We start from the raw sequence: 12,127 nt of genomic DNA on the forward strand, positions 1-12,127 counted from the left end.
AAAGTACCAAGGTATCAAGCAAATAGATAGATACTTAGATAGATAGGACAACATATATATCACAGATATATCACATCACTACATCACTCACACATACACATCACATAATCAATCAAGCAAATAAATTTGATGTCGAAACAAGTAGATTCTTCTTCATCGATAATAAAACTAACCAACAACACAACGTTTGGGTCACACACACAATTTGAATCAATTAGGATTCAAACGGGAGACTCGCCAAAAAACAACGTCCCCATTAACAAGCCAATCCAGCCAAGGGAAAAAAAAGAATATGAGAAGAACGATAAAAATGTATCTGTAACCCCACGGCAATATAGCCACTCATTCAATGATATCCCCATACATATCCCTAGAAGCCTTTATGATAAAAAGCAACACGAAAGAAGTTAAACCATCCCACATTTCCCTACCAAACCACTCCAAATATCATAGTATGAAAAAAAAAAAAAAAGAGAATATAACAATACTTTTCGAACCAAGGAAATCCACAATTATAGCGTCATGACTATTGCCCCTATGCGATAGCTGCTACTATAATTTCCTTGAAGTAAAGGGTACCCAAAATCCCTTCCTCCAATCCATGATTGTGCCGGCGACTGAGAAGAGACAGTCTTTATTATCCATTCAAGTTCTTCGCAGAGCCTTTTCTTTCCAGTGAGCCACTTCGGCAGTTAACCTTGTGATTTCATCTTCAAGTTCTTCCATTCTTTGCATTTTTCTCTGACGAGATTTCCGAGCAGCAAGAGTGTTGCGAGCACGTTTCATTGCGACGGTATCGTTAGAATCTTCAACGATAATAGGTGGTAAAGCCTTTGATGGTTTTCGAATACCAGAAGTAGCTGACATGGGAGATGTTGCAGAACCAGATTTGCGACGGTTATCCTTTTTCGCATTAAGTTGTTGAGCGACTTCGAGTTGTTCTTCTTCGACTAGTAAAGGAGAGTTGTTGGCATTTGCTTGCTCAAAGTTTTCTGCATCTGGGAAGAGAGAGAACCAAGCATCACCAGTTTGAACGGTGGCATTATCGTTGAGTCCATCTTGACCGATAAAAGGCGAATCTTGGTATTCGAAAGCAGGGGACTCGTTGTACGTTGACGGAGTTGTTAAGTTTGTAAACGCCGCTGAGTTGGGAGCAGAGGCAGTGGCGAAAGAATCGCGCAGAGAAAGATCTCGAGGTGAAACGAAACTCATATTGGTGGTAGAGCTTGAGGACGACAGGTTGTTGATTGGATCATGCATGGTTGGAATGGCGGGAGAAGAAAAGGCCGAAGAGTATGAGTTTTGTGTCGAGGATCCACCCTCGAAAGGAGTGAATTCATCACCAAAAAGATCCATGTCTGAATGTGAATGTGAGTCATTGCGCAAACGTAAATGTGAATGATCGTTAATTGAATTACCTTGAAAAGCCATGTTTGGAGTTCGCGGTATGCTCCCAGTTGATTGTGAAAACAAGGGTACTTGGGGGCGAGATCGCTGAGGTTGGTGCGAAGTTGCGGGAGAAACAGGAGCAGAAGCGTAAAAATGCTGATGCTGAACAAGCTGCGCAGGAGAGGTGAACCGATTTGTGAAAGCCGAGTTAGAAGAATGTCCAGTAGATTGTATGATCGCTGCAACTCTCTGATTCTGAGGCAATGGGGAAGCAGATGCGAGATGAGATGAGTGACGACGACTTTGAGCTGTTGAGGCAGATGTAGTGGACAGACTAGGGGTACGATGAACGTTCAGTGTTCTGCTCTCGTAAAGAACAAAGTCCTGTGGAGGTTGATCTGGCTGAACTGGATTGTTCAGGTACTGATTGTTGGATGATTGATGTGTTGATGCCGGCAGGCTCGATGAATTGGAGTTGGGAAGCCATGGTGATTGAGAATCCGTGGTGAAAGAGTTGAACTCTTGTGGGAGTATTGTTGCGGTGGAAGGACTAAAGCTGCTGAAAGCGTTGCTAGAAGTCAGATTTTCCTGGAAGGGAAAATTTGGAGTTGAAGGGGAGTTGAGTGGGTTGGAAATGGGTTGATTGAGTGAGGAGGTAATATTGACTGATGGAGTCAACTGAGGTATGATCTGGAGGATCAATGATTTAGAACATGTTGGATAACGTGTTCTCTCATGTAAAGTATGATTGTAATCAGGTATTTTTGCGGTGGTTTGGTTGCAATGGTAGGAATGTGTTGTTGTTGGTGTTGGTGTTGGTGTTGGTGTTGGTGTTGGTGTTGGTGTTGGTGTTGGTGTTGGTGTTGGTGTTGGTGTTGGTGTTGGTGTTGGTGTTGGTGTTGGTGTTGGTGTTGGTGTTGGTGTTGGTGTTGGTGTTGGTTGGTGTTGGTGTTGGTGTTGTGTGTTGGTGTTGTTGTTGTTGTTGGTGTTGGTGTTGTATTGTGTGGTTGAGAGATAAAATGATGAGAGAAGAAAGAGTTAAAAAAAAAAAGATGTGGTAGGCGTGGGGAAAAGGATATTCTTATGCGACTTGTGTGAAAGTGTGGGAGTTTACTAGTAAGCAAATGGTTCCTACCGAGAAAGTTTATTTGTTACTCAACTGGGAATAAATCCAATTCGATTTTTAATAACTTTCATGGGAAAAATCCATGACATGCGCAGTCGATGAATTTAATTGGACCCTTTTCCTTCTTGAGTTATTACTTGGGCGTTTTGTTAGAATCTTAGATGCTTTACCTAGTTAAATCTTGGGAAGTATGAGTCACAGTCACCGTTCTGGTTACGTTGGTCTGTAATGCTATCCGTATTATATCAGCCGTCCGTCTTGAGTATCAATATCATAGGTTCACAGTTGGGAATGAGGGATTGAAAAGAATGAGAGTGAGAGTGAGAGTGAGAGTGAGAGTGAGAGTAAGGAGTGAAAAAGATGTGGTGGTGGTGGTGGTGGCTGTTGTTGTATCCCTTGTATACCTTACCTTTGATAAAGTGAAGTCGGAGGAGAGATAGTTTAATTGATCTTTTGTTTCCTTCTTTGCCTCTTTCTTTCTTTCTTTCTTTCTTTCCTTCTTTCCTTCTTTCCTTCTTTCCTTCTTTCCCCTCACTTTATTTCACTTTACACAAACATCATTACTTTCAATATCCACTCAAGATAAGGTCTCCCAGCCCTAATTTTCTCTCTCTCTCTCTCTCTCTCTCTTCTCCCTTCACTCTGCTCGCACTAGATATGTTCCATGTTCTTATTTTCTCTTCATATTGACCCATTCTTGGTGGCCTATTAATCCTTGTTCTACACCCTCACACCAAGGTTACGCCCTGTGAGAAAGCCTTACTCCATTTTAAGATGACATCTCATGCCGCCATTACCTTGTCGAACTCGCGTACAATGGAGTTGGGACAGACTTTTGATAGGGTAGAGAACGAAACATTTCTTCAACCTTGGACTTTAAACTTTGCTCAAATATAAGTTGACTTTTACTCTGTAACTTTTATTAATCGATTTGAGGAATTAATATTGACAGGTTTGTAATGTAATCGCTTCGAGTGTATGATTAATTCTCTCTGTCTAGAACTTGTACATCGATGGGAACCATCTGATATTCGATTCGTTCCCAAGAATGATTTCTAGAGTCGATGGGAAGATCTAGCGAAGATCAGATCTCTCAAGGAGGGTGAAGAATAAGGTCACTGGAACCAACCAATATCAACAATATCAAGTCAGATATACCTACAGAGTCGTAGTCAGATGCCATTTTCCTACATACCGCTACATACACACATATATATATACACACATACACACATACATACATACATATATAAAATGATAAACTACTATATGAAGACTAATTACCCTAATTTCTTCTTTCCATCTCCCATGCCCTTTCCAAAATCATCTTCCCGATACTTCCACCATTCTCCCTATTTCCTTACTCCGACCCTTTAAATCCGTCTTGCATTTATTTTCCTCCTCGTAAATTTTGATGTCAAACTACTTCGTACATTTAGTATCCTCAACCCTCCCTCCTCACAACACAACCACTCCTAAAACAGCACGCCCACCGCGTCGATCATCCACACGCAGTAGACCTTTCATTAACCCAAACCATCTCGCTGACCGACCGAAGAACGCCGCAACTAAATAAATGGAGAATTTCTCTCTTTCTACAAGTACCTAGACTTTAGTCTTCACTAGACGGACCGGAGGCCTTGTGCAAAATTTAAAAAAATCCTCAATCTGATCTGACCTTACCCCCCCCCCCCCCCACTTTCCATTTCCATCGTGATTTGTACGGAGGATGTATGTCAGAGGAGTGTGGTGGGTGGTGGGTACGCCCTTTACTTTACTCTGCATCTATTTCTGCGAATTTGGATGGCGGATGGTGTTGTTTCATTCGTATACATACGTATCCAGTGACCTACCGGTATCCCCATATCTCACATAAAATCTTACCCGTTTACCTACATACCTCCGCAGGTAGATATACACAAAGTACTGTACTTCGTAGGCAGAAACTAAGGTATGCGTACATCTCTCTTCTCATTCGTCGTCACTATCACACTTACTCCTCTTCTGATCCAATAACATGCATACCAAGAAATGGTTTCGAGGTAATTATACTTCGTATGTAACCCCTTGTGAACTAAGCCCCCCTCTTGGAAGTTTGAACACATTATCTTGTAAGACTACGAAGTTGTATAATACAGAGTGTGTATCATGTGTACGTATGATAGGTTGTATGTGTATAGTTTTGATTCTGTACGCTCATAGTAGGTAGGTCGTCCATTACTAGTATTCATCATCATCATCATCCATTCATTTACCCCCGCGCCGTCCATTCCCTCGCTCTCCCCCCTACCAAGGAAAAACCATGTAGGTTACGCTGGATGACTCACAATCACAATCACTTCTGCATAGGTACCTACCACCCAAACCATCAAACTTTGAAACGTCAACCCCCCTCCTCTCTCTCGATTTCTAAGCAAAAAGTTTAATGTATGGAGCACAGAGAAGGGTATGTAAGAAATAAGAAATTAATTCTCATTCATTCGATTGGTGAATTGGAGAATTCGAAAAGCTGTCGCCTGGATGTGTCTGCATTTGCTTACGAAACTATGCGTCTATGCATTGACGTCGTTGTCTACTATATTGTGTGGTATTGGATTGGATTGGATTGCTTATCTGCACATGTATGTACGAATATATGTACAGTATAGTATGTATTCGTACTTTCTCGGAAAGCAAATGAGCGATCTTGAGGCTCAATTGGTTTTCGCTCTTCGTTTTCCGTTTCGTATTGTTGCCGCTTGTGGTTTTGGTGGTCGTTTCTTTATTGCGAAGGTGAGATTGCGAAGATGTGGCACGTGAGAGTCACGTGTGCATTCTGGGTATATGGATAGATAGGTGGGTGTGTACGATTACAATGAAGATCACTGCGAATAGATTTTTCTCTTCTGTCGGCTTTCTTTTTTGAGAAGCTTTGAGAGATCTGGATTTATACTTTATGTTTATTACAGTTTGATGTTTTCAAGGGTTCGATACCTTATTGTTGGATAGTTGGGTAGGGCTGAATGCGGGGTTCTTCGTTTGGAGTCAGGATTTGGGATATGAGTCATTGGTATGGGGTCGTGGGGGATAGGTATATATTGAGGATGGGAAGGGAACAGGAATGGGATGATGGAAAGTTTATTACTTACTATAATAGGTTTGAACTTTATTAGAAGGTTAGCTGAGGAAGTGTATTTTGACGTTCAGTGATCACTAGTGTGGTGGATGATTGGATGGTATATATATGTATATATATATATCCGATCCTATCCAATTCTTCGTTGGAATCTTTTTCAAGCGTCTAAGAATGATGTGGTAGTACCACAATGTTCAGGTTTGAGGATCTTTGTGGGAAAACTTTATAAAAAAGATATTCGCTGGATGAGTAGTGCTGTTGCTGCACTTGGAATACCTTCTTCCTCGAGTGGTGATTTGGTGTTTGGTTGGATTTTTCCCGAATTCATGAGATTGCATATTTTCTGTATGGGCGCTGATTCGTGATGTACAGTACTGTTACTATCTGTTCATAATTTCCACATGTTTGGGAGAGAAATGATGAGTAAAGACGCAGGGGAGTTCCCGCTTGATAGATTCAATACAGGTGAAAGCTACTCGAACTCAAGTAGCGTGCATGGTGTCAAAGTTTAATATCAACATGAAGATCAGTCCGTTTACATTGGTATTGGTATTGTTGCATTACCGGAATATATACCATCGACCAGCTTTAGATTTTCCAAATGACGAACTGCTCGCAATCTTGAACTCTTGCTTTTTCGTCGATGGATAACTTGATGGCTTCATCTAGACAGAAAATCAGGTATGTCCTAACCACTCAAGCAGACTCATACATTCAAGACACTAGTATCCAAATATCATATCATCAAACTGACATTGAAAGGAATGTATGACCATTGTGTTTAAAGCATGTTAGGCCAGAAAATGAGGATATTCAGAGGTTAAAGATTGATCAGGCTAGCCACTCGCCCAGGTTTTAGCATCACATGAACCATACTTTCTTAGCAATAAATAATCGGTGTGGGTAATTCCAGAGCTATTGAATAACTTGATATAAGCTTGAATTTGGAACGCTAATTCTTCGATTTGATAAGTTATTGATTATTAAAAAGACTACTCAGGCACGTGTGTATTTTGATGTCCCCATTTTCCCCGTCCTTGCTGGACGGAGGGTGGATTCATTGAAGTTCGTGCACTTATTCAAATTGGCAACCTTACCTCAACTCTCAAATACTACATTACGATTTTTTCCAAACTTTCAATTGCATTCACAATGTTATACTTTCTTCAACCCTCTATATAACATCTTTATATCCACCAGACAAGATGGACACTCGAGACGTTTCTCAGCATGCCCAGCATGTTGTCTGGCCGTCGCAGTAACGGTTGCTTGTGAGCAGCTCCTACTGCCAAAGAATGGTCCAGCGATACAATTCCTCACCTTGTCCTTGTATATATATGCCGGAAAATGTGCAGCTGAAGATTCTGGGCACCGCACATCCTAGGTAAATCGTGTTCGACAAAGACCGGCGAATCTTATTTGCAGTGATGTCTGCCAAATGTTCATTGATTCTTACGGCTTTGGTCCACCGCCTTCATTCTGCCACCAACAATGACACACCCCCACCCCTCTTGTTGTCAGCCCTTTCACAGGTACCTCAGCGTGGCGGAGGTACGAATGGATGTTGATTGACACAGCCTCAAAGCCATGCCGGTTTGACAGACTTGCTGTGATCAATAAGTTCTCAATCATGCTTGATAAGATTTGCTAAACGGTGCATCACATTCTCATATCGAAAACCTCACCCACCAGCTTCATCCTCGGAATCCAGGGCGATCAGGACTTGAAATCTACCAATCTCGATAGACCATATCACCATTTACAATATCAGGAGGAAATTCAAAGTTTCATATCTTGAGCTTTCCATGAACATTGAATTGCACAATAGTTCCCAAATGGATCCATACCAGTACCAACCGATTGATCTTGGTCGAACTTCTATTCGACTTCTTCAACTCCACAAAGGGGACTGGTCCGATAAAATTCAAGGCCATTTTATCAGTGCATGGTTCGACGATCCTGATAGTTTCATGCCATATTTTGCATTGTCCTATACCTGGGGTGATGTTGACAAAGTGGAAGAGGTTATAATTGACAGCGCCAGAATCAGAGTGACTCTCAACTTACATATGGCGCTTCAGCATCTAAGATCTGAGGAAGAGGATCAAATTTTTTGGATTGATGCTTTGTGTATCAATCAGGAGAATGTCCACGAGAAACTTCATCAAATCAGACAGATGGGCGATATATACAAGAAGGCTGAAAAGGTCGTGGTTTGGTTAGGTCGAGGGACTGAAGGAACTGACCTGGTGATGGATGCCATGAAGCGGCTGCGAAAGGCAAGTTTAGGTTGGCATTCAGCAGAGTGGAAAGACAAGGCCAGTGGCTGGGTCGATGAAAACAATGAACACTTGATGAATTTGCGCGATCAAATGAGATTGATATTGGAACGACCATGGTTTCGAAGAATCTGGATCTTACAAGAAGTTGCCAATGCTCGGCGAGCAACGACAGTGCATTGTGGTAATAGATCTATCAGCGCTACGACCTTCTCCCAGTTTCCGGCTCTGATTGCTTTAAACCCCGCTGTACATTGTCAATCAGTTCTGGATATAATGCCTGGAATCTCGCGGAAAGAGTCTTGGTGGGCACATGGTCAAAAGCTTCACACATTACTAGTAAAGTTCCGCGAAAGCGAGGCGACTGACGATCGAGATAAGATATATGCATTACTGGGTATATCTTCAGACGCACATAGGAGTAAAATCTTAGACCCAAAGTGCGACAAGTCATCACAACAGGTCATTCGTGAAGCTGTCTCGTTCATATTGTCTGAGAGGTATCCTCAATTGATAGATGATGCGTCACTCTATCAGTTTCTTGACTGGAATTTGACGAAATTTTTAGATGCTGTGGAAGATTTAGAAGGTGCTATTTTGATGGATGCGTTTCAAGGAGCAGAAGGAAGATTCCTCAAGTTATTGATTGAAACAGATGTGTGTCAAATTAGCTCCAGAGGCTTTCATGATCGAACTCCGGTGCATTGGACCGTTCACAGAGAGCAGCTCATCATTTTAAAGATGTTGCTTGACGCATCTCTGTGTAGTTTTGAGAAAAGAGATTCAGATAGGCAAACACCATTGTCACTAGCTATTCAAACAGGAAACGCTAAAATTGTTGAGTTAGTCCTTAATTCGGGCGTAGACATTGAAGCAACATGTTTGAATGGTTTAACACCACTGTTACTAGCTATTGAAAAGGACAAAATCAATATTGTTGACTTGCTCCTTCGGAGAGGTGCTAAATACAAAGCACAGAACATGAGTAGCTCCGATCTATTATCACAAGAGAGCGATAGACCTGGCCAGTCCATATCTCCAATTTCAGCTCCCAAAAATCCACTTCCATTACCATTTGCAATTGAAAAAGGGAATTACGGTATCTCCAAACTGTTATTTGACCATGGTGCCCCTCTCAGAGATGAGGGCCCATCGTCAGACATTGAATGTGGAATCGACAAGATGGTTGAGTTCTTGATTGATCACGGTATTGGCACAGACAATTCAGAGCTCGGAATACGTCTACAGTTGGCCGCTAAGCTTGGAAACGTCAAACTTACCAGGGAATTCATTAAGAGAGGGTTTGCGCTTGAAAGTAAAAATGGAATGGACCAAACACCGCTGATTTTAGCTGTCGTGCATGGTCACTATGAAACTATTAAGCTATTACTCGAAAGCGGTGCTGAGATTCACAGTGAAGATTCACTCCATCAAACACCATTAATGATAGCAGTCCAAAATAGGAACAAGAAAATTGTAGAGCTTCTGCGTCAAAAAGGTGCTGATTTCGAAAGAACATTGAAGGACAATGTAACACCATTAGTAATGGCTACTGACTGGGAACGCTACGGCATTGTTGAATTATTAATTCAAAGGGGCGCGGATCTTGAAGTGAAAGATGATTTTGGTAGAACAACATTGTCATTCGCTGCTTCGTACGGAATTTTAGATATTGCTCAGCTTTTGCTTGAAAATGGTGCAGAGCTCGAAACAAGAGATCAGGAGGGAAAAACACCACTGCAGAATGCAATCATCTGGGGCTATGGCCCAGGAACCGAAATGCATCAAAAAGGGGTCGTTACGCTCTTGCTTGAAAATGGTGCTGAGCTCGAAACAAGAGATGAGGAGGGAAGAACACCGTTGCAGAATTTGAAGGCATCAGATTGGGAAAATGAGGCCTCTCAACGAGAGCTTGTGGCGCTTTTGCTTGAGTGGGGTGCAATTGATATGGATGAGGGATAGAAAAGGAACAACACTTTTGTTAGCTGTTGTTGAAATGAAGGAAATTCGGCTGTCAATTTCGTGGAGATGCTTGATGATCTATTCGGATTCTTAATATTTGAAGTTCCGATTGATTTGAGGGTGGGGAGGGGGTGGGAACTATGGAATAGTTCAAACATTCTTTCATTGTGGTTGTAACACGGGTAATTTTGATGGCAATTCCATAAATTGTAAGCCATGTCTGTTATCAAATCTCAAAGGGCAGATGGATATATCCAACTGACTTCATTATCTTACCCACGATTTCCGCATACACTATCGTCTCCTGTCCTCGTGTCCCAAGCGCTCCCGCTTCTCATGCAACATGGGTACTCCGTATGTGCACTCTTCACAAATCAGAGCCAATAAATCGGAGTATTTTCATTTAGAAGGAAATTTTCTGGCCAAGGCTTTAAGTAATGTTGGGATAAACGGGTGATTGGTTAGGTTGGAGTGATGTGGAATGATAGGGAAAGCTTGATTGATTTTGACTCTATAGAACGGGGCTGCACATAAACCGAGTTCTTTCTCAATGTATACGAAAATAATGATACAATCCCATGCATCTAACTCGAACTATTGGAAGCGCAGCCCGGAAAGAGAGGTAGAAATGGAAGAGCGAGTAAAAGTGGATGGGGAAGATGTGATGATATTTACCTAAATTGTGGAATGGTGATTTATGGTAGATTTGGAGATGGTTATTTAGCCGCACCATTTCTTCACGAAGCTCTTGCCCTTCATAACCCTCGCAACTCTAATATCAGCTCTGCTATCATTTCGAGAATTCTCTCCTAATTTAAGGTTTCTAGACAGTTGACAATTGAAAGTATCGAATTGTTCAAAGATGGAATTCCCCTTTCTCCCACTCAAGGATGGCAACTCCATTCCGTTGGTGAGCAATTCTATACCCTCCTCTGCATATAATAGAATACTGACAATATCAAAGATGGGCTTTGGTATAGGTACTGCGCGGTACAAAGAGGACCCTGAAAACCCTTTGACCCGAGATCTTTTCGACATCTTGAAGGCAACTATTGAGCGGCATTTTCGTCATATCGACGTTTCTAATGCTTACGGCACGGAGAAAGAGGTTGGTGTTGCTATCAAAAAATGCGGCATACCGCGTGAGGAAATTTTCATAACCACGAAAGTCTTCGAGGGTCTCTACGACCTACCTATATCGATTCAAAGTAGTTTAACTAAGCTTTAGCTGGACTATGTGGACTTGTGAGTCAAACGTTCCACTGTGTATATAATCACTAACTCTGTAGATACTTGCTCCATTCACCCTATCTCGCAAAAAAGCCTTCCAGTCTTCAACAAATCTCGCTCTCGGTGGAGCAGGTAAAAGCCTCTGGAAGGGGCAAATATTTTAGAGTATCAAATCACCAGCGTCCGCACATCGAAGAGATACTAAAAGTCGCCACCATCATGCCTGTCCTCAATCAATTAGAATTCCATTCTTACCTACAGTGCGCCCACGAGTACCTCCCCTGGAGACGGGCGTATGGGGTCGAGGTGACGGGTTTCAACGGGTTGACACCAATCACCAAGGCACGGCCCGGGCCTCTCGACGACATAATTGCAGAGATTGCAGCCCGACATCAGGTTCCTGGGAACGCTGTACTGATTAGCTGGCAGATTGCTCAGAACGTTGTGGTGACGACAACGACGACAAAGTTTGGTCGACTGGAGGATTGTGCTGTAGCTGTGCAACCGAAGTTATCGAGGGAGGAACAGGAGAAAATCACACAGGTTGGATTGACGCATCATTTCAGAGCTTGAGCTTCTGACCGTTTCGATCCCAATGATAGATCCTAGCTTTCTAATACATATCTGGTGTTATTTGTAAGTTGGTCTCAGCTACGGAGTCCGCAAGGAAATGTTTTGGTATCTTGGATTTACCATCAAAACTTTCTTTTGCATTTGAATCGAAGACTTTTGCTTGTCTTATTGAAATTCAATTCAAATGTCTTAGAAGGCCATCAATGCAAAGTTTCATTTTGCATCTGGAAAGTTGAGATGATTCTTATCAATAGATACTCATAACTCCTACTACCAGTCGATGGCAGAGGTATTCAACAACGCTCGATGGAGAGTAGATGAGCAGCATATTAAAAATTGCCCAATGACGCTGCTCATACATACTAATGCGTTTGAAACATCCATGGACTTTCATGGGTGAAATCTAGATCGAACGAAGCGAGAATTTTCATTTCTCCACAAAGAAAGGAACCC

General features: G+C 42.1%; 3 protein-coding genes across 3 annotated transcripts; 2 read left to right on the forward strand and 1 right to left on the reverse strand.

The window, feature by feature from the left end:
- Nucleotides 1-645: 645 nt before the first annotated feature.
- Nucleotides 646-2,604, reverse strand: EAF01_010155 (uncharacterized protein; the record flags this gene model as incomplete). The annotated part of the gene is made up of 3 exons (XM_038918412.1): nucleotides 646-1,358; nucleotides 1,419-2,079; nucleotides 2,581-2,604. 3 exons carry the CDS (start codon nucleotides 2,602-2,604, stop codon nucleotides 646-648), a joined length of 1,398 nt encoding a protein of 465 aa, XP_038766382.1.
- Nucleotides 2,605-7,465: 4,861 nt separating this feature from the next.
- On the forward strand, nucleotides 7,466-9,871 carry EAF01_010156 (uncharacterized protein; the record flags this gene model as incomplete). Its single annotated transcript, XM_038918413.1, has 1 exon — nucleotides 7,466-9,871. One exon carries the CDS (start codon nucleotides 7,466-7,468, stop codon nucleotides 9,869-9,871), a length of 2,406 nt encoding a protein of 801 aa, XP_038766383.1.
- An 862-nt stretch (nucleotides 9,872-10,733) lies between these two features.
- Nucleotides 10,734-11,674, forward strand: EAF01_010157 (uncharacterized protein; the record flags this gene model as incomplete). The annotated part of the gene is made up of 4 exons (XM_038918414.1): nucleotides 10,734-10,781; nucleotides 10,836-10,979; nucleotides 11,100-11,116; nucleotides 11,161-11,674. The coding sequence occupies 4 exons, from the start codon at nucleotides 10,734-10,736 to the stop codon at nucleotides 11,672-11,674; spliced, it is 723 nt and encodes a 240-aa protein (XP_038766384.1).
- Between the last annotated feature and the right edge of the window lie 453 nt (nucleotides 11,675-12,127).

The sequence above is a fragment of the Botrytis porri genome (genome assembly GCF_014898465.1).
Source record: "Botrytis porri strain MUCL 3234 chromosome Unknown BPOR_015, whole genome shotgun sequence".
Taxonomy (NCBI): Eukaryota; Fungi; Ascomycota; class Leotiomycetes; order Helotiales; family Sclerotiniaceae; genus Botrytis; species Botrytis porri.